Consider the following 23170-nt stretch of genomic DNA (forward strand, 5'->3'; position numbering starts at 1 on the left):
GCAGAGGGACCTTGCCTACAATAACCATTTAATAGACCAACACTCTTCTCGTTTGGAGGAATTAGAGAACAGGATGAGAAGAAATAACGTAAGGGCTATAGGCCTACCTGAGAAAATGGAAGGAAAGAATCCTGTGGAGTTCATTGAGAAGTGGCTGATCGCAGCTTTTGGAAGAGAAGCATTCTCCCCTATGTTTTCTGTTGAACGGGCACACAGGGTGCCATCTAGACCCCCACAGCCTGGAGCACCGCCTAGACCATTCCTGTTTAAATTCCTACATTACCGGGACAGGGACGCCACTTTATACAATGCCAGAATTAATCCGGCAGCACTGAAGGTTGACAATACTAAAGTCTCCCTATTCCCGGACTTTTCTGCTGAGCTACAGAAGAAGAGAAGCAAGTTCCTGGATGTGAAACGCCGTCTGAGGGACCTCGACTTGAAGTACGCCATGTTGTACCCGGCCCGCCTTCGGGTAGAGGTTTTTGGTGCTGTTCAATTTTTTGATTCCCCGGCCACTGCAGCACACTGGCTGGATCGTGAAGAGCAATCCATCAAAGAGGCGAGGGGTAGACGACCGGTAGACTGAAAAAAGTTTAATCTGATGACCCAGCATATTATGTGCTCACTTTCCAAGTTGCCTCTGTAAGGCGGTTTTTGTTCACTTTGGTCACTAAGGCCCAGAGTTTTGCTGTTGAGAAGCTCTAAGACACTGTGGTGCGCTTCCACTGTTGCCCCCAATAGGGTTGTTTCAGGCCCTAACTTGCCCCCTGGCAAAATTTCGTTAGCCATGTTGGCTACATTACATATGGTACTAAAGAGCGATGATCCCGCCACGCTCTGCTCTCAGGAAACTGTTCTATATACTTATTTGTTGTTTTTTCTGTTTTTTTTACTATTTTTTTCTATGCTCTCCCTAGCCTGTAGACCACATGATCACGAAATAGGGTTCCCTTACTGCAGTAGACATGGGTCCCAGAATGGTAGTATGTTTATTGCTTGTGATATGCCTCTAACCTCCAAGATGGCCAAAGATGATGCTTTAGATAATTTTTACTTATATGGTATAAGATTGTATTCTCCTACTGATATTAAGATTCCGGTAGCATGTCTAATATAACTAGGTGTCTGTCGTGGAATGTCCGAGGCCTGAATAGTCCTGTGAAGCGCCTTGAGGTACTGCGCACCATTAAAAGATTGGGCGCTGAGGTAATTTGTCTACAGGAGACTCACCTCCCCCCGGGTTCTACCCCAAAACTGGCAACTAGGCAATTTTGCCACCAATATCATTCTACCCATACGGTTTACTCGAGGGGAGTGAGTGTCCTGATCCGTAGTGGTACCCAGTACACACTTATAAATGTTAAGATAGATCCCGAGGGCAGATATGTCTTTTTATATTGTTCCCTTTATGGGGTTAAATGTGTGTTAGCGGGAGTGTATATCCCCCCACCATTCTCATCTAATGTCTTGAAAACACTGGCTGAATTTGTGGCCTGTCTTCCTGGTATTCCAGTCCTAATACTAGGGGACTTTAATAACCTAATGGATCACGAGAAGGACAAACTTAAGACTGGTGCGGGACAGGGGGGGCATGATAGGAAGGGTCCCACACCTTTTGCCCGTTTAATTGAGGAATTAGGCCTGTTTGATGTCTGGAGACTGCATAACCCTGATACTAGAATTTATTCCTGCAGATCAGCTTCTGTAGGGGGATTGTCAAGAATAGACATGGGTTTCGGTAATGGTCTATTACTACCATTAGTACGGAACTCGGCATATCACCCGAGACACACTTCCGATCATTCCCCGTTTACGGTAGATCTGGGCCTGGGTGAAAGAAGAGGTAAAACACTGTGGAAACTCAACCCGTTCTGGTTGTCTCTTATTCCGGAACCAGACCCAATCCCGGCATTACTTAGTGAGTTCTTTAGGGATAACTTAGGCACGGCGGACATTCAGGTGGTGTGGGATGCGGCTAAAGCCTTTATGAGGGGCCAATTTATTAGAACTATTAACCAAATTAAATCGGGCACTAAGGAATGGGAGACACGTGTGTTAGAGGAAGCTCGCAGCTCAGAGGCAGCCTATGTAGCAGACCCATCTAATGATGGCATAAAAAGACAGTGGATGGCCTCCCATACCATGCTTAAGGACCTATCGTTTCAACTTGCAGAAAACAAAAGGTTCTTCTTACAACAGAGACACTTTGAGGAGGGAGAAAATACAGGTCATATGCTGGCGATCCTGGCTAGATCACAGCAACCCCCTTCTCATATCGCAGTGGTGGCGGATGCGGGGGGGACACTATGCCACTCCACACGTTCCATTATAACTTGCTTCCAAGAATTTTTCCAAAACGTATACTCATCTAAGGTCAGCCCCACCAGTGAACAGTTGCACTCTTTCTTGGATAAATATCAGCTACCAAAATTTCCCGGGTCGGATGTAGCCATGCTTAATGCTCCCCTTACTAGTGAGGAACTTCTGGAGGCACTGGCGCGGGCACATAATGGGCGAGCGCCAGGTGCTGACGGTCTTCCCTCTGAGATTTATTGCAGATACTCTGAGCAACTCATCCCCATTTTACTAAAAGTTTATAATACAGCTTTTGAAACTGGAATTCTACCCCCGTCTATGAATGAGGCCCTGGTTGTGGTTCTGTTGAAGCCTGGTAAGGATCCTCTCTCACCAGACTCCTACAGACCGATCTCTCTCTTGACATTTGACATTAAACTGCTGGCTAGAGTTCTGGCCACCAGACTCTCCAAATGTATTCATCAAGTAATACATAGGGATCAGTCGGGCTTCATCCCTACGAGGTCCACAGCACAAAACCTGCGTAGGCTATTCCTAAATATACAGGTGCCGGTGGACAACCCAGGCAATAGAGCTATATTCTCTCTAGATGCGGCCAAGGCATTTGATAGTGTTGAATGGCCTTATCTTTGGGAGACTCTGCATAGATTTGGGGTGGGACCATCCTTCCTAAAATGGGTTCAACTACTGTATAGCGCCCCGACTGCAAGAATGAGAATTAATGGGGAGGTCTCTGACTCTTTCAGGCTCTTCCGGGGCACGCGGCAGGGGTGCCCCCTGTCACCCCTGCTGTTTGCCCTAGCCCTAGAGCCCTTGGCAATACATATGAGAGCTTCACCCGACATTACAGGTTTCATCAGGGGTGCAGGGCGGGATGTCATTTCTCTATTCGCAGATGACACACTGCTGTATTTGGGTGACACTCAAAAATCGCTGGGGAATGCGATGTCCTTGATCGCAGGCTTCGGCGAACTATCAGGATTCAGCATTAACTGGAACAAATCAGTACTTATGCCTCTAGACCCCCTAACAGACAGCCTGCCTGACTGCGCCAGGGATATTGTGGTAGTAAATGAGTTTAAGTACCTGGGAATTCTGGTCACGCCAGACCCCTCCCAATATCTCTCTTTGAATCTGGCACCATTGCTACAAAAATTCAGACAGAAATGTGCGTCCTGGAAAAAACTTCCACTATCAGTTACAGGCAGAGCGAACCTCATTAAAATGGTGTGGGCCCCCCAGCTTCTGTATGTTTTCCACAATACCCCGATTTGGATTCCCCACAGGTGGTTTGCTCAGATAGATGCCCAGTTCAGAGATTTAATTTGGGGTGGCAAGGTGGCACGTATAAAACTTACCACACTACAACTAGCCAAGGACCAAGGTGGTTTAGCTGTCCCTCATGCTCGCTACTACTTTATAGCATCACAAATACAGCATCTAGGAGACTGGGGGGAGGTAGACCTCGGAGACCCAATACGAGCCATACTACTCCCATCGGGGTCAATGCTACCGGCGGTGTCTTACTTGGAAGCAGGGCTCACACACCTGGACCAGACCTTACCTACGGTGGTGCTGCTGAATACGCTGTGGAAATACGTTCGTTCCAGTCTCAATGTCAGGGGGGTATGCCCCTTTACTCCCATTTGGAAAAATTCCTACTACAGGGAACTTTTTAAACTAGAAGGCTTCAGGACCTGGGTAAATGCAGGTATACACTATATCACACAATTGTTTAGTGGCCCAACCCTCAAATCGTTTGTTAATCTGCAGGAAGAGTATGGTCTGCACAGAACTCAGTTCTATAAATACTTACAACTGAGACATGCAGCCCAGAGGGAAGTCAGGCTATCTCCAATTTTGCTAGTGAGGCACCCCCTTCATAATGATGTGCTTTTTAATGTAGACAAGAAGGGCATGATTTCCCTAGTATACTCCAGACTGCTTAATGTAACTCATGATGCATCGGTATTACCATGTAGGAAAGGGTGGGTATCGGACCTAGGTCCCATCGATGGGGATACATGGGAGCTGTGTTTGACTTCTGCCCCACTGGTCTCGGTATCGGCGCAACACAGACTTTCTCATCTATTTCTCCTCCATAGAGTATATAGAACACCCACTCGTCTACATAAATGGGGTATACGGGATTCCCCAATATGCCCAAAATGTAATGTGCAGGAGGGAGATTTATTACACATGATGTGGAAGTGTCCAAAACTCTTCCGATACTGGAACTATGTTATTGATACTATATCCCAGGCGTATGGCTTTCCGTTGCCTCATGACCCGGTGGTGTGTCTGCTGGGTGGCCTCGAGGTACCCTCGCTGTCTCCCAGTGGCCATACAGCCGTACTTAGACTACTGTATGTTGCTCGCAAGGCCATCGCCAGATATTGGATTACTCCCCGAGTGCCTTCAGAGGGTCAATGGGTAAAGCTGGTAAATAATCTACTGATAAGGGAAAAAGTCACATACCAACATAGAAATGCTCTTAAGAAATTCTACTCATTATGGCAACCCTGGCTGGATGTTCCAGGCCTGGGACCCACGCAATTGATTATGGAAAGGCTATTGCAGGGATAAAGAGGTAGGTTATGAGTAGAGATGGGCGGGCAAAGTGTGGGATGAATAATGTTCAAATAGTTTTTTGATCCTTGGAGCAGAGTGTGGGGCGAGGGATTCAGAACCAGGAGGTGGTTTAAGAATCAATGTGATTGTTACAAATGTAAATGTTATTGCTTGCACTATGGTGGGGTAGGTTAAACAATTATTGTAATGAGAGGGTAGGGTAACATAGGATAGACGGCCTGGATGCAAATTGAATAATATTATATCCAAAGTACAGGTAGACTCTGGCTTTTCTTGGCTGCTGTCTAGGGGGGGTAAGCTCCTCACATGTTTGATTTAGCTCAAGTAATTATAATTGCACGAAGTTTACCTGCCTTTCTCTTAATATGGCATATGATCACCCTGAATGTATTGATACTGTCTGTGTATGTATCCTAAAGTATTGTTTTACTATTTTTTGCATTAATAAACCTTTTTCTTGATTTAAAAAAAAGATAGAAATTAGATTTTTGAGCATCCAAATAAAAAATGTTGGTGAGAAACTCCCAAAGGGAAATCACGTCTAAAAGGGATGCAGATCCCGACACTTTCTTCAGAGCTCTGCAGGAGCAGCAGCTGATTGATGATTACAAAACCACTCCCATATAGGTTCACTTTTCACATGAGCACAGACAAACAAATAGTCATTTCATAATAACGAAAGGTAGGAATCTGCAACAAAGTTTGTTAAAATCCCTGAATTATACATAGATCATCCAGAGGGGAAAGTTATTTTTTTTTCTCAACAAAAGTGCAGTTACTCTTTAAATGTTCTGGACTCTACCACAGTGATATGGCATGTCTGACTGTCCACCTATCCCCAAGTAAGGATGAGCTCCGGCGTGTTCGCATGGCACACGTGCAGAGCCCACCAGGAAGTCTGCACGGCGCTGCGCTAATGACAGCCAAGGAGACATTTCCCGATCTCTGCAGCCCAGCATCGGGAAATGTCTCCCTGGCTGTGATTAGCGCAGCGCTGTGCAGACTTCCTGGTGGGCTCTGAACGTGTACCATGCAAACACGCTGGAGCTCATCCTTATCCCCAACGTAGAAATCACATTTCAGGCATCCCCCTGCAAGAAAAATTTCCCAAAAGGAAAATCACATCTAAATGGATGTAGAGCCTGTCACTTTCCTTGTTAAAGCACTGCATGTGCAGCAGCGGATTGATATTTATAAAACCATTCCCATTAGGGTCCTTTTACACATACCGACCGTTCATTTCATCAGTTCAGCTCATATGGATGAAAAACTGACTATTTGGGCCCTTTCACACCTGTGGACCATAAGTCTGTTTTTGCATCCATCCGTTTACGGATGAAAAAGGGACATACATGTATCCCTATGGGATAGCGGGTGTCAGTGGATGAACATCCACTGACACCCGATCTCATGCTCCGATTCTGCAGACGGAGGAAAATCCTATTTTTCCATCTGTCTGCGGATCGGATTGGGTGAACACGACAGACGGTACATGTTCATCCGATCACCCCATAGAGAAGATCCGACAGGGCGGTCCCTGTCATCTGCCGGCTCAGCGGGGATCAACAGAGCAATCCCCGCTGAGCAAGCGGATAAGACATGTACGGATCCTCACGGGATCCGTACATCCAAAAGGGGCCTTAGTTAACATCCTTTTTTCGTTCGATCCGTTTTTTTTGACGGATGAAAAATAGGGCTTTCAACTGTTCAAAAGAACACATTTTGACAGAAGTGGGTGAAAATAGATGATCATCCGTTTTTCCATAGGAATGCATTGATGTCTGTTTTTCATCCGTCAAAGGATGGATGAAAAACGAACGAACGGTCCGTATGTGTGAAAGAGGCCTTCGCTTCACTTTCCACAGAGAAACAACTATTTCTTCAAAATAACAAAAGATAGGAATCTGCAACAAAGTGTGTTGTTAAACTTCTTGCAATGCACATAGATGGGAATATTTTTTTTTGGCAAATGTGGAGTTACTCTTCAAACCTGAAAAACCCATCCACAGTTCAAGTTACTATAACATCCAATGCAAAAGCCAATCTGAATGAAGATTCACAGAGATTGGCACTCGGCGCACTTATTTATGATGTCTCTATGAAATACAGACCTTTACAGTGTGTCCTTTCAATATACAAAACTTACAAAAAGTACATTTTTTCCACTTGTTCTCATATTTACCTCTGCTGAGATCTATTGGAACGTTCTCCTCCCCGCTGTCATTCCGCCCTATTAAAAAGGAAACAAAAAAGAAAATTAGTGGTAGGAACTAAGTGAAATCTCTGCATCAATACATTTTTATTGAAGGATTTTTAAACACACACGAGAAGATCAGTGCACCATAAATAATACAAAAAACACAGTCACTTCCAGCGCTAATAGGTCTTCCAAGGTGTGACCTAACAGATATCAGATAAAATGGAGGTGTGAACGGTATATATGGTATCCCAAAATTAGGTGGATGTTGCCTTCCTCAGATGGGGTAATCCGAAAGGAACTACAAGAAAAACAGAAATGCGAGCGCGCAAACACATAGTACATTACCAGAGATAATTTATTAATAAGAAAGGTTTGTGTAAAAGTGGGTACTCACAAAATACAACTGACAAAAGGCCATAAACACAGTGCATGGACATGCACAAAATACAGGGTACACATTTCAGAGGCGCACCCCATGTCCAGTGTGCATGAGGCCTGAAGATTTGGACATGTGGGCACCCCAGACAATTTTCGGATCAGCTCTCAGGTGCTGCCATTCACATTAAAAGAAACCGGAAAAAAAGCCTTCCCTGAGTTGCGCTTTGTAACTGGCCTGGCAGTAGAGCTGCACGATTCTGGCCAAAATGAGAATCACGATTTTTTTGGCTTAGAATGAAGATCATGATTCTCTCACGATTCTCACGGCCTATAATCTTTTACATTTATACAAAAAAAAAAAATGGGCTAACTTTACTGGCTATTTTTTTTCAAAAAAAATTGCATTTAAAAAGACTGCTGCGCAAATACAGTGCAACATAAAATATTGCAGCAACCGCCATTTTATTCTCTAGGGTCTCTACTAAAAATATATATAATGTTTGGGGGTTCTAAGTAATTTTCTAGCAAAAAAAAATAATGATTTTAACTTGAAAAGAGCTGTCAGAAAAAGGTTTGGTGTTTAAGTGGTTAAACGTTCCTAATTTACATACAGAAGTTTATTCCTTTGATGTACAAGTCAATGTGATACAATGACTTTCCACTGATAAAGAATGTTTTCAAAACTTGGCAGATTGCCCAGACTTTGACTTTTGGCTGAGAGCAGAGAGGAAATTCTTTGCATAACAAAGTGCAGAGAGAAAACTCTTTTCATGTCAAAGATCATGAAACCCTGTGTCAAGAATCACAACGGGAAAAAGATCGCGATAACGATTCTTGACGATTAATCATGCAGCTCTACCTGGCAGCAAAGGAAATAGGAGGGGAGTCGAACTTCTGAGGAACGGCTCTGCGGCATTGTCAAACAGTAAAACAGGTCAAAAACATGTACCCGTTCCCCACCTGGGGGGGGGGGGGGCATATAGGGGGTCGAACTCCGCTTTAAATGTTTGGGCAGCTGTCAGTTTACAACTGCAGAGAACCGCGGTGTGGGGGCGGTGTGATGCGCATTTCAGTGAATTACACTCTTTCACCCCTTTAAAACTTTATAGGAAGTACACAAAGTGACGCTTCATTCATGTCTCCGCACAGCAGCACGGTGCGTTGTGACATGCAGTGCTTACCTCGGCAGCATGTTTACCGCAACTCATTGCACTTCCCACCTGCATTGCAGTATGGACAGCGCACATAGAACATACAGTGACTGTTTTCTATTACTTATTAACCACTTGAAGCCCAGGCCAATTCTGACACTTGGCTCCTACATGTAAAAATCATATTTTTTTTTTGGGCTAGAAAATTACATAGAACGCCCAAAAACTATATATGTATTTAGCAGAGACCCTAAAAAATAGGGTCAATGGATGAGGAGGGCAAGGGCCGATGGAGGAGGAGGGCGAGGGCCGATGGAGGAAGAGGGCGAGAGCAAGGGCCGATGGAGGAGGAGGAGGAAGAGGGCGAGGGCCGATGGAGGAGGAAGAGGGCAAGGGCCGATGGAGGAGGAGGAGGAAGAGGGCAAGGGCCGATGGAGGAGGAGGAGGAAGAGGGCAAGGGCCGATGGAGGAGGAGGAGGAAGAGGGCAAGGGCCGATGGAGGAGGAGGAGGAAGAGGGCAAGGGCCGATGGAGGAGGAGGAGGAGGAGGAGGGCAAGGGCCGATGGAGGAGGAGGGCGAGGGCCGATGGAGGAAGAGGGCGAGAGCAAGGGCCGATGGAGGAGGAGGAGGAAGAGGCGAGGGCCGATGGAGGAGGAGGAGGAAGAGGGCAAGGGCCGATGGAGGAGGAGGAGGAAGAGGGCAAGGGCCGATGGAGGAGGAGGAGGAAGAGGGCAAGGGCCGATGGAGGAGGAGGAGGAGGAAGAGGGCAAGGGCCGATGGAGGAGGAGGAGGAAGAGGGCAAGGGCCGATGGAGGAGGAAGAGGGTGAGGGCCGATGGAGGAGGAGGAGGGACGGAGGAGGAAGATGAGGGTCAGACGGAGGAGGAAGAAGAGGGTCGGACGGAGGAGGATGCGGGTCGGACGGAGGAGAATGCTGGTCGGACGGAGGAGGATGCGGGTCGTACGGCGGAGGATGAGGGTCGGACGGTTGGAGGTTGAGGGTCGGACGGAGGAGGGTGAGGGTCGGACGGAGGAGGTGGAGGGTCGGACGGAGGAGGTGGAGGGTCGGACGGAGGAGGATGGAGGGTCGGACGGAGGAGGGTCGGACGGAGGAGGATGGAGGGTCGGACGGAGGAGGATGGAGGGTCGGACGGAGGAGGATGGAGGGTCGGACGGAGGGACGGAGGAGGATGGAGGGTCGGACGGAGGAGGAGGGTGAGGGTCGGACGGAGGAGGATGGAGGGTCGGACGGAGGAGGATGGAGGGTCGGACGGAGGAGGAGGAGGATGGAGGGTCGGACGGAAGAGGAGGGTGAGGGTCGGACGGAAGAGGAGGATGAGGGTCGGACGGAGGAGGGTGGAGGGTCGGACGGAGGAGGATGGAGGGTCGGACGGAGGAGGATGGAGGGTCGGACGGAGGAGGATGGAGGGTCGGACGGAGGAGGAGGGTGAGGGTCGGACGGAAGAGGAGGATGAGGGTCGGACGGAGGAGGGTGAGGGTCGGACGGAGGAGGTGGAGGGTCGGACGGAGGAGGTGGAGGGTCGGACGGAGGAGGATGGAGGGTCGGACGGAGGAGGATGGAGGGTCGGACGGAGGAGGATGGAGGGTCGGACGGAGGAGGATGGAGGGTCGGACGGAGGAGGATGGAGGGTCGGACGGAGGAGGAGGGTGAGGGTCGGACGGAAGAGGAGGATGAGGGTCGGACGGAGGAGGGTGAGGGTCGGACGGAGGAGGTGGAGGGTCGGACGGAGGAGGATGGAGGGTCGGACGGAGGAGGATGGAGGGTCGGACGGAGGAGGATGGAGGGTCGGACGGAGGAGGATGGAGGGTCGGACGGAGGAGGATGGAGGGTCGGACGGAGGAGGATGGAGGGTCGGACGGAGGGACGGAGGAGGATGGAGGGTCGGACGGAGGAGGAGGATGAGGGTCGGACGGAGGAGGTCAGGACTTGCATATAAAGTCCTACATATCTGGATCTGATTTGCAGATAAACAGTGGAAGTACTCTCTGCTTATGCATGATTTCACCTTTTGCTGTTTGAATTGCCCAGTTTTATAACTTGGATTATATTTTCTTTCTATTTAAGTAAACCCATGAAGAACACGTGTGCAATGAGAATTTCATGTGACAGTTATCATGTGATTTCAGCCTTGAAGGCGCAGACATTCAGAAACCAGTCTGCACCACAGAGAATCACCTGCAAGGAGCCGACCTCCTGCACTGGAAGAGAGAGGACATTCTACAAACAGAACAACAAGGTTTAATATTTCCAGAATTAAGGGATTATCTCTGCCGGTAAACTCTTCCATACAAGCAGCCTTACAGGGCAGATCTCCGTCATCACAAACAAGAGCTCTGATATCAGACCATGAACACACCACATGGAGAAGTGCAATCAAATGACCAAATGAAAGAAAACTCTTACAGTAATGACTAACAACAGTGCTGTAATGCAAGACTCCGGCGTGACTCATCCTTTGCTTCAAAAAAAAACAAAACTTCCCAACACACGGCCTTGTGGGAAATAAAAGGATACGTGTGCTGCAACAATTGCCATTGTTCTGGAAGCGGACTATTACATGGAGATTAAAGGGAAACGCGCACAAAAAGCTCAGCAACAGTGCAAACGTCATTTCCAATCCTAAATACATTTCAGAATTTTAGTTCATATCTCCTGATTTTTTATTTGTTTTTTCACAAGGAAAACTGACCCAAAAAAATTGTTCTATATACTTTAGCTGTTTATCTCATGCCGCTACTATGAGATCACAAATGTGTATATTACTTGACTAGAAATAAAAGTTTTGTTATTTTTTAGTTTTCGATTGTTGAGATCTAGAGCAGGGGTCTCAAAACTTTCTAAACAAAGGGCCAGTTTACTGTCCTTTAGTCCTGGCTCACACTTGTACGCTCTGCAATATCGCATGAGATTCGCACTGCAGTGCAAATCACATGCAAAGTCCGTGCAATGCGATTTCAGCCATACAGTATGGCTGATATTGCATCGCATTCGCATCAATGTCGCGCGAGACCCCTTTTTTGGTCCACACCGGAATCAGATCGCATGGGTGTTCACACCCACGCAATCCGATTCATGTCCAAACTGTCAATTCACAGTGCGATATGCGAGCTGAAATGGGGGTGTCATTAACAATGTATTGACACTCCAAGCAGTTTGCATATGGCAGTGTGAACTGCTCTGCGAGTCAGGTGCGATGCTGGAACTCGCAGTGGATTCGCAGGATTTTCGCATCGCACAAGTGTGAACCCAGCCTTACACTTTAGGGGGACCCAAATTGTAGTCAGCGACAGTAGAAAATGCCCTGTTATAAGTAGGAGCAAACAATGCCCAATCGTTGGGGGTCAGTGGAAGGAGTAGCGCCCCATCGTTGGGGGGTCAGTGGAAGGAATAGCACCCCATCGTTGGGGGGTCAGTGGAAGGAATAGCGCCCCATCGTTGGGGGGTCAGTGGAAGGAATAGCGCCCCATCGTTGGGGGGTCAGTGGAAGGAATAGCGCCCCATCGTTGGGGGGTCAGTGGAAGGAATAGCGCCCCATCGTTGGGGGGTCAGTGGAAGGAATAGCGCCCCATTGTTGGGGGTCAGTGGAAGAAATAGCGCACCATCGTTGAGGGGGGGCAGTGGAAGGAATAGCGCCCCATTGTTGGGGGTCAGTGGAAGGAATGGCGCCCCATCGTTTGTGGTCAGTGCAAGGAGTAGCGCCCCATTGTTGGGGGGTCAGTGGAAGAAATAGCGCACCATTGTTGGGGGGCAGTGGAAGGAATAGCGCCCCATCGTTGGGGATCAGTGGAAGGAATAGCGCCCCATTGTTGGGGGTCAGTGGAAGGAATTGCGCCCCATCGTTGGGGGTCAGTGGAAGGAATAACGCCCCATCGTTGGCGGTCAGTGGAAGGAATAGCGCACCATCGTTGGGGGGTCAGTGGAAGAAATAGCGCACCATTGTTGGGGGTCAGTGGAAGGAATAGCGCCCCATCGTTGGGGGGTCAGTGGAAGGAATAGCGCCCCATTGTTGGGGGTCAGTGGAAGAAATAGCGCACCATCGTTGGGGTTCAGTGGAAGAAATAGCGCACCATCGTTGAGGGGGGGCAGTGGAAGGAATAGCGCCCCATTGTTGGGGGTCAGTGGAAGGAATGGCGCCCCATCGTTTGTGGTCAGTGCAAGGAGTAGCGCCCCATTGTTGGGGGGTCAGTGGAAGAAATAGCGCACCATTGTTGGGGGGCAGTGGAAGGAATGGCGCCCCATCGTTGGGGATCAGTGGAAGGAATAGCGCCCCATTGTTGGGGGTCAGTGGAAGGAATTGCGCCCCATCGTTGGGGGTCAGTGGAAGGAATAGCGCCCCATCGTTGGGGGTCAGTGGAAGGAATAGCGCACCATCGTTGGGGGGTCAGTGGAAGAAATAGCGCACCATTGTTGGGGGTCAGTGGAAGGAATTGCGCCCCATCGTTGGGGGTCAGTGGAAGGAATAGCGCCCCATCGTTGGGGGTCAGTGGAAGGAATAGCGCCCCATCGTTGGTATAATAGGAGGAATATCGCCCCATAAATCTTAATGGCACCTCCACGCATCGGAATATGCGGTGCTGTTCCATGCGTCAGGGACTTTTTGTAAAGCATCCCATTCAAATTTAAGGAGACGTTCAGCTCAAGTTTGTTAGGCTGGGTTTCTCCTCTGGGTCACAGGAGTGCAAATCATTTTGCACTCCTTTGACCCGTTTTCAGCAGACATCCCTTGACCCGTTTTCACTGACATCCCACAGAGCAGTCCAGGCACCGCGTCATCCTGACTCTGAAACTTTAGATCCGCCAAGTGCCTGGACTGTTGGATGTCTCAGCCTCTCAGCTCCTCGCTAAGATGGCCGCTCCCTGCCCCTCTCCACAGCTCAGCGCTCCAATGAGCGCGGTGGAGCAGAGCAGGAGAGATGCTGACGAGATCCGAGCCATCGTCGGTGTTTGATCACTCGGTCCTCAGTGCAGAGACGCCGGGGGACAGATGCAGCATCCACCTAGGTCAGTATAAAAGGGGGGTAAAACACACTTCTCCTTTAATGACCTGCTCTGCCTACACTCTCATCAAAGAGAGATAACAAAACACTGCAGATATATGTGCCCAGCTCAAAGTTCATGAATTGGGTTTACATCCGCCTTCCACGTACAGCTATTATTGCGGCCCCACTGATAAGCAAAAAAGCAACCTGCTGTTTTAAACATCAAAATGCCAACCTACCATGCCACAACCACATGCATTTCATATACGGTACTTGCAGGGCGGTTTTGGCGCAGCCCCATTTACATGAATTTATTGGTTGCAGGGAAGAAATGTGCATTGTCTATGGCATGCCTAAACCCCCATTCACACGGGCTGAATGTCTGGTGACATCGGCCGATTCCATGAAAACTGGCTGAAATTTGACCGGTGTGTGCTGCAGCCGGTCCGATAGACGCTCATCATTCTGCTGGCTTCTGTTGATAGGGCATGATGGAAAAAGGTCTGCCGAGCGGTGTGTTCTGGCGTCCCCCTGTCAGAACACAACAGAACAGCAAGGGAGATCGCTGGACTAACAGTGGATTGTTAGTATAGCGGGTTCAACCTGAGCCGTCAGGTTTTTTTTTTCATTCAGAACGAAAAAAAATAAAATGGCAGTTTATAGCACCATTTGTTAAAATCCCTTCAATATACATAGATGACCCGGGCTTCGTGTTTTTTCACCTTAATTCATCATATGCATTAAGGTGAACAACACACCTTGCTGTGTTTAACTGACCTGAGCCCCGAATTTCCGTGAATGCGATCCCACGTTGCTCTCCCCACGGCTTCTCGGCACTTCATTGGACAGATTGATAGCAGCGCAGCCATTGGCTCCTGCTGCTGTCAATCAATTCCAATGATGCAGCCGCTTGGGGGGCGGGTCCGAGTCATACACTCGGCTGCTATGGACGTCAAGTGTATGACACGGGAGCGCGCCCGTAAGGTAACCCCCTCGGGAGAGAGTTTGGACGCCGAGTGTATGACACGGGAGCACGCCCGCAAGGTAACCCCCTCGGGAGAGAGCTTGGACACCGAGTGTGTGACACGGTAGCACGCCCGTAAGGTAACCCCCTCGGGAGAGAGTTTGGACGCCGAGTGTATGATACGGGAGCCTGCCCGTAAGGTAACCCCCTCGGGAGAGAGTTGAAGCCGAGTGTATGACACGGGAGCACACCCGCAAGTTAACCCCCTCGGGAGAGAGCTTGGACACCGAGTGTGTGACACTGTAGCACGCCCGTAAGGTAACCCCCTCGGGAGAGAGTTTGGACGCCGAGTGTATGACACGGGAGCGCGCCCGCAAGCTAACCCCCTCGGAAGAGAGCTTGGACACCGAGTGCATGACACGGGAGCACGCCCGTAAGGTAACCCCCTCGGGAGAGAGTTTGGACACCGAGTGTATGACACGGGAGCGCGCCCGTAAGGTAACCCCCTCGGGAGAGAGTTTGGACGCCGAGTGTATGACACGGGAGCACGCCCGCAAGGTAACCCCCTCGGGAGAGAGCTTGGACACCGAGTGTGTGACACGGTAGCACGCCCGTAAGGTAACCCCCTCGGGAGAGAGTTTGGACGCCGAGTGTATGATACGGGAGCCTGCCCGTAAGGTAACCCCCTCGGGAGAGAGTTGAAGCCGAGTGTATGACACGGGAGCACACCCGCAAGTTAACCCCCTCGGGAGAGAGCTTGGACACCGAGTGTGTGACACTGTAGCACGCCCGTAAGGTAACCCCCTCGGGAGAGAGTTTGGACGCCGAGTGTATGACACGGGAGCGCGCCCGCAAGCTAACCCCCTCGGAAGAGAGCTTGGACACCGAGTGCATGACACGGGAGCACGCCCGCAAGGTAACCCCCGCGGGAGAGAGCTTGGACACCGAGTGTATGACACAGGAGCACGCCCGTAAGGTAACCCCCTCGGGAGAGAGTTTGGGCGCCTAGTGTATGACAAGGGAGCACGCCCGCAAGGTAACACCCACGGGAGAGAGCTTGGACACCGAGTGTATGACACGGGAGCACGCCCGCAAGGTAACCCCCACGGGAGAGAGCTTGGACACCGAGTGTGTGACACTGGAGCACGCCCATAAGGTAACCCCCTCGGGAGAGAGCTTGGACACGAGTGTATGACACGGGAGCACGCCCGCAAGGTAACCCCCACGGGAGAGAGTTTGGACACCGAGTGTATGACACGGGAGCACGCCCGTAAGTCAACCCCCTCGGGAGAGAGTTTGGACGCCGAGTGTATGACATGGGAGTGCACCTGTAAGATAACCCCCTCGGAAGAGAGCTTCCCAGAGGGGGTTATCTATTGTGGGGAAGAGTCGCGAGAGCCGCCAAGGGACCCCAGAAGACGACGATCTGGGCCACTCTGTGAAAAACAAACTGCACAGTGGAGGCAAGTATGACATGTTTGTTATTTTATAAGAGAAAAAAAACCTGAACCTACGGTATCACTTTAATCTGTAATGTAGGACAAAGTCAGGTGGATGATCTGACGGGAAGAGTGGAATATTGTTTTTTTTCCCCTTCTCTATGCAGAGAGTCCTCTTCACACCACATGCAGCACTGCCCTCCACCCACACTGCTGACAAGGGGCATCCTCCTGTACTGCGCTTCTTACCTGAGCTTGTGAGGAAAATCATGCAAATCACTAAATCGGGAATTTGCTTACAAGTGGCAAAATACGGGTTAAATATTGAACCTTACGGGCAGGTTTCACCACGTAAACAACATTTATCACACTGAGATCACAAAGCAGAATGGTGCCCACCGACAGCCAGCAGACGAAACCTGACCTGAAGCATCTGTAATGAGCCAAGTGACAACTGGCCGGAGCGGGACGGTCACTAGGGGGCAGTACTTTGATGTCACTGTCACTTCAAGCCCTGGCTCTGTTCCTCTACCACAAACATGTTTTGAAAGCATCTTCTCCCCACTAAAAGGAAGTGGGCTCAAAGCTAGACTGTACAGCGGGTGCTCGCTACTTCTTTCCAGTGTAAACAACTCTGAATGAAAAAAACAGGCAGGCCTATAGTAAGCGGTAACAGCAATTGACAAAATCCGACAGACTAATCTGATATATTCATGCTGTAAGCAAGCCTGGGCCTACACAAACACACAGCCCAGAGACAATATGTTACAATGTATTTTACCATTACAAAAACACAGGGAGGAAATGCAAACAAGGATGGAGGGTGAGATATCCCTGCAATATATAAAATCAGCAAGCTGGCCATAGACGGTTCGAATCTCAGCAGGAACCGGCCCGAGATTCGAACCCTGAGTGGTCAGACAATGTACCAAGTTGATCGATCAACTTTGGGTACAACCAGCCTGCCGGATTCACTTGCGATTATTGCTAGCGACTGCTATAGCCGCTAGCAATAATCACTGTCTTCTCCCAGCGGGGACGGCGTCCAGACAATTGCTAGGCAAGAGGGATTCTTCAGTCTGCAGTGTCTGTGTTAATGGAGGAATCATGTCATATGGCACCGGCTATGGCCTGCCTTAGTCTAGAATGGCATCTGTGCGGGTAGTGCCCCTCAACTTTGTGCAGACACAGCAGCACATTAATTTGAATACCTGTGTTTCCCACATGGAAAAAGTCCCTGACCCCGTTTTTTTTTTTTTTAAACGCGTTCACAAGGAAACACATAGCGCTCTGGCACTATGCAGTTTCACTCACCCAAAAACACGCCACATTTCCTGATGCATGGAGGTGCCAGTAAGACTTAGACCCCTTTCACTATGAGGTGTTTTTCAGGCGCCTTTGGGTTAAAAATATCGCCTGTAAATCGCCTGAAAAACACCTCCCCTGCAGTCCCCTGGAGCGGTGCGCTAGCAGGACGTTAAAAAAAGTCCTGCAATCAGCATCTTTGGAGCAGTGAAGGGGCAGCGTATACACCTGCCCATTAAAATGAATAAGCATCGCTGGCGAAACGCCTCAGGAGCGGTGCTACACCGGTGCATTTAACCCTTTATTGGGCCGTTAGCATGGGTTAAAAGCACCCCGCTAGCGGCCAAATAGCACTGCTAAAACTAGTGGCAATTTACTGTCAACACCCGCCTGCCCCAGTGTGAAAGCACCCTTAACCTCCTGAGACCCGCGCTATAGCCGAATGACGGCTACAGCGCGAATCTTAAAATCCAACTAGACGTCATTTGACGTCCGCCCCTTTGGGCGTTCCCCGCGCGCGCAGCGGGGAAACTCTGTGTTGGCCGTGTCCCTTGGACACAGCCAATTACAGATCGCCGCGAACGGCCAATCAGAGTGGCCGTTTGTGATGCTATCTGTGCGGCCAATGAGAGATGATCTCATATGTAAACATATGAGATCATCTCTCATTGCCGGCTCACACAGAGACAGCGTGCTGTCTCTGGAGAGAAGACCGATCTGTGTCCCTTGTACATAGTAAAAAAAAAAAAAAAAATAAATAAAAAAAATTCTGTCCCCTATTTTGTAGGCGCTATAACTTTTGCGCTTGTTGCGATTTTTTTTTTTTTTTTACCAAAAATATGTAGAAGAATACGTATCGGCCTAAACTGAAAAAAAAAATGTGTTTTTTTTTTAATTGGCATATTTATTATAGCAACTAGTAAAAAATATTGTATTTTTTTTCCAAATTGTCGCTCTTTTTTGTTTATAGCGCAAAAAATAAAAACCGCACAGGCGATCAAATACCACCAAAAGAAAGCTCTACTTGTGGGGAAAAAAGGACGTCAATTTTGTTTGGGAGCCACGTCGCACGACCGCGCAATTGTCAGTTAAAACGATGCAGTGCCGGAAGCTGAAATTTCACCTGGGCAGGAGGGGGGTATATGTGCCCAGTAAGCAAGTGGTTAACCATTTCCCGCCCGGCCTATGGCCGATTTACGTCCGGGAAGTGGTTATGAAATCCTGACAGGATGTTCTAGAACGTCCTGCAGGATTTCATGCCGCGCGCGCCCGTGGGGGCGAGCATCGCGGCGATCGGTGATGCGGGGTGTCAGTCTGACACCCTGCATCTCCGATCTCGGTAAAGAGCCTCCGGCGGAGACTCTTTACCACGTGATCAGCTGTGTCCAATCACGGCTGATCACGATGTAAACAGGAAGAGCCGTCGATGGCTCTTCCTCACTCGCGTCTGAAAGACGCGAGTAGAGGATAGCCGATCGGCGGCTCTCCTGACAGGGGGGGTTAGCGCTGATTGTTTATCAGCGCAGCCCCCCCCTCGGATCGCCACACTGGACCACCAGGGATGCCCACCCTGGAGCACCAGGGTGGGCAAAAAAAAAAAAATGGCAGAAAATAAATAAATAAAAAGTCTAAAAAATAAAAAAAAAAGCATAAAGAAAAAAGATGCCAGTCAGTGCCCACAAATGGGCACTGACTGGCAACCTGACAAAAATCAGTGCTGCCACCCCAGTGTCCATCAGCGCCACCCCAGTGTCCATCAGCGCCACCCCAGTGTCCATCAGCGCCACCCCAGTGTCCATCAGTGCCACCCCACAGTGCCCATCCATGCCCAGTGCCCACCTATCAGTGCCCATCTGTGCCACCCATAAGTATCCATCAGTGCCGCCCATGAGTGCCCATCTGTGCCGCCTATGAGTGCCCATCAGTGCCGCCTATGTGTGCCCATCAGTGCCGCCTATGTGTGCCCATCAGTGCCGCCTATGTGTGCCCATCAGTGCCGCCTATGTGTGCCCATCAGTGCCGCCTATGTGTGCCCATCAGTGCCGCCTATGTGTGCCCATCAGTGCCGCCTATGTGTGCCCATCAGTGCCGCCTATGTGTGCCCATCAGTGCCGCCTATGTGTGCCCATCAGTGTCGTATACCAGCGCCGCCAATCAGTGCCACCTCATCTGTGCCCGTCAGTACTACCTCATCGATGTCCATCAGTGCCATCTCATCGGTGCCCATTAGTGCCGCCATATCAGTGCCCGTAATTGAAAGAGAAAACTTATTTACAAAAAAATTAACAGAAAAAAATAAAAACTTAATTTTTTTTCAAAATTTTCAGCCTATTTTTAGTTGTTGTGCAAAAAAAAAAAATCGCAGAGGTGATCGAATACCACCAAAAGAAAGCTCTATTTGTGGGGAAAAAAGGACGCCAATTTTGTTTGGGTACAGTGTAGCATGACCGCGCAATTGCCATTCAAAGTGCGACAGTGCTGAAAGCTGAAAATTGGCTTGGGCGGGAAGCTGCGTAAGTACCTGGTATGGAAGTGGTTAAAGTGGAGTTCCACCCTGGAAAAAAAAAAAATCACCAAAAATCTACAAAAAATAAAAAATAATTTTACTTACCAGAAAAAGCAGTTTTGCTATGCGAAGTTCCTAATCTGCCTGTTCCTCGTCCTGGGTAATGGGGCATGCTGCCTTCTGGGAACTGTGTGTATCCCAAAGAGCAGCCGCCCATTCAGAAAACACTGCGAGATTCGGGCATTGCGCAGTAGGAAACGGGCAGTGAAGCCGCAAGGCTTCACTGCCTGTTTCCCTTAGTGAGGATGGCAGCGCCAGGAAACCTTCCAGGATCGATGGGTCGGCCTCGGGGGGCCAACATCGCGGGTGCCTAGGACAGGTAGGTGTCCTTATTAAAAGTCAGCAGCTACACTGTTTGTAGCTGCTGACTTTTAAAAAAAATTATAATAATCGCGGGTGGAATCCCTCTTTAAAGAAGCAGTAAACCTCCTTGTATTGTTTGTACCTATAGACAAGCCTATAATAGGGGTGCCTTGAAAAAAGTATTCATACCCCTTGAAATTTTCCACAGTTTGTCATGTTACAACCAAAAATGTAAATGTATTTTATGGGGATTTTACGCGACAGCCCAACACAAAGTGGCACATAATTGTGACGTGGAAGTGAAGTGGAATTTTGGGGTAGGGCTTATATTTCAGCCATCATAGAAAATATAGAAATCATAGAAACGCACGCTAGGTTTAATTTTTTGGGGTAGGGCTCTTTTTTAGTTTTTTTGTTTTACAGCTTCAGGTGTTTTTGTTTAGCCAATAGAAAGCAATAGGGGGAGGAGAGGGAATTAGGGGTGGAGAGCTGGTGTCCGAGCAGAAAACACGCAACAAAACGATCGTAAAACGCTTCTATTGAAGTCTAAGTCTATGGGGCCAAAAAGGTTTGTGATCAGCCAAAAAGAAGCTCATGTATTTTTCTGAGCGACGGGCGTTTTGCTTCAGGTGACAAAAATCTCAGATGTGAACAGGGGCCATTGAAATGAATGGGATTTGGCTTGTTGAGCATTTTAGAGCTACAAGGAGAAAATCGCTGTGGGGCCTTCGTAAAGCAGAGATTTGTAGGAAAATATCTGCATTGAGACTCGCGGCTCATTTTTCAGCAGGGAAATTATCTACATGGAAATGATGGCCCAGATCCACAAAGAACTTACGGCGGTGTATCTATTGATACGCCTCGTAAGTTCTACGATGCGCCGGCGTATCTTTGTTTTGTATCCACAAAACAAGATACACCAGAATGTAGGCTAGATCCGACTGACGTACGTCTTAGTACGCCGTCGGATCTTAGGTGCATATTTACGCTGGCCGCTAGGTGGCGCTTACGTTGATTTCCGCGTAGAGTATGCAAATTAACTAGATACGCCGATTCTCAAACGTACGTCCGCCCGGCGCTTTTTTTTACGTTGTTTGCGTAAGGCTTTTTCCGGCGTATAGTTACCCCTGCTCTATGAGGCGTATGCAATGTTAAGTATGGACGTCGGGCCAGCGTCAAATTTTTTACGTTTTACGTTGTTTGCGTAAAACGTTCGCGAATAGGGCTTTTGCGTAAATTACGTTCACGTCGTCTAGGCATTGAGCGGGCGTAATTTAATTTGAAAATTCAACGTGATACTGAGCATGCGCGCACATGCGCCATTCGAAAAAAGCGTCATTTACTTGGGGTCATGCTTAGTTTACATAAAACACGCCCCCTGTTCCTCATTTGATTTAGGCACGCTTACGCCTTCCCATTTACGCTACGCCGTCGTAACTTTAGACGAAAGTGCTTTGTGAATACAGCACTTGCCTCTCAAAGTTGCGGCGGCGTAGCGCAACTACGATACGCTACGCCTATTTAAATTTACGCCTATCTACGTGGATCTGGCCCGATATGTTCTCTCACAGTTTGTGTAGGCCTGACATCCCACAATACAAATTAAAACTTCTGCCTTCTCACAAAATAGTTTTTTAGGATTGTTGTGACTATATTATACACCGGTATATCAATATCGAGGAAGGAATGATGAGCAAGATTTGAAGTGCTCTGTAAAGCAGGCAAGACAGGGAAGTCAGTCATAGCCACTTCAAGTGAAAGTGGAGAAGCTACATACCATGCAACAGTATTAGCAAACTTTGTTAAGAATCTCAAAATCAGCACTAAAACTTGCTGCATAGTAAACAATGACAGTGGGAGAACTATGCAGCAGCATGAAAGGGGTTGTAAAGGCAGAAAGTTTTTTTATCTTTAACATTTTATGCATTAAAGGGGCTGTAAAGGTATTTTTTTTTTAACCACTTAAGACCCTGACCTTTAGGCAGCTAAAGGACCCGGACAGTTTTTGCGATTCGGCACTGCTTCGCTTTAACTGATAATTGCGCGGTCGTGCGACGTGGCTCCTAAACAAAATTGGCGTCCTTTTTTTCCCACAAATAGAGCTTTATTTTGGGGGTATTTGATCACCTCTGCGGTTTTTATTTTTGCGCTATAAACAAAAATAGAGCGACAATTTTGAAAAAAAAATCAATATTTTTTACTTTTTGCTATAATAAATATCCCCCAAAAATATATATAAAAAAAAATGTTTCCTCAGTTTAGGCCGATACGTATTCTTCTACCTATTTTTGGTAAAAAAAAAAATCGCAATAAACGTTTATCGATTCGTTTGCGCAAAATTTATAGCGTTTACAAAATAGGGGATAGTTTTATTGCAATCAATCAAACTAAGCAAAAAAAAAAAAAAAAAAAGACTTTTTCAACTTAAGGTTGAACTGTGAGACGAACAAATATTGTCCAAATACAAGAGGCTTGTGTATTATCGGTGTGCTTTGTGTATTTCTCCCAGATCTGTGCAGTAATCCAATGTGAAACACTACCTCTGTTCAAGATCTTCCTGTAATAAAGACTGATCACTGCTGCTCTCTCTCCTTGTGCAGGGTGACTGGTCTTGTCTCCGCCCCCTACTGTAGTTTTCTGCAGGAAGCCTTAGTAGGTGGGGCCTGCCAGGTCCCACCCACAGCTCTGTTTGCAGCACAGACCATGAGCAGCACATTGATCACCGCTAGTTTTAAAAAGTAATAATAGTGTTTGCATAGGAACTTATATTCTTTGTGGCTAACAAGGAATACATAAATTCTTCCCACTGACCTAAAATGTAAGGGGCATTCTTCCCACTGACCTCCAATGTAAGGGGCATTCTTCCCACTGACCTCCAATGTAAGGGGCATTCTTCCCACTGACCTCCAATGTAAGGGACATTCTTCCCACTGACCCCCAATGTAAGGAGCAT

The 23170-nt window shown here is 48.3% G+C and overlaps 1 protein-coding gene across 1 annotated transcript in view; it reads right to left on the bottom strand.

The window, feature by feature from the left end:
- RICTOR (RPTOR independent companion of MTOR complex 2) overlaps positions 1-23170 on the bottom strand; it is a 214684-nt gene that overhangs the window by 177773 nt on the left and 13741 nt on the right. Inside the window, 1 exon segment of the mRNA XM_040338626.1 lies at positions 7094-7141. Within this exon segment, the coding sequence (XP_040194560.1) occupies positions 7094-7141 (48 nt within the window).

This window comes from Rana temporaria, chromosome 1, assembly GCF_905171775.1.
Source record: "Rana temporaria chromosome 1, aRanTem1.1, whole genome shotgun sequence".
Classification (NCBI taxonomy): domain Eukaryota; kingdom Metazoa; phylum Chordata; class Amphibia; order Anura; family Ranidae; genus Rana; species Rana temporaria.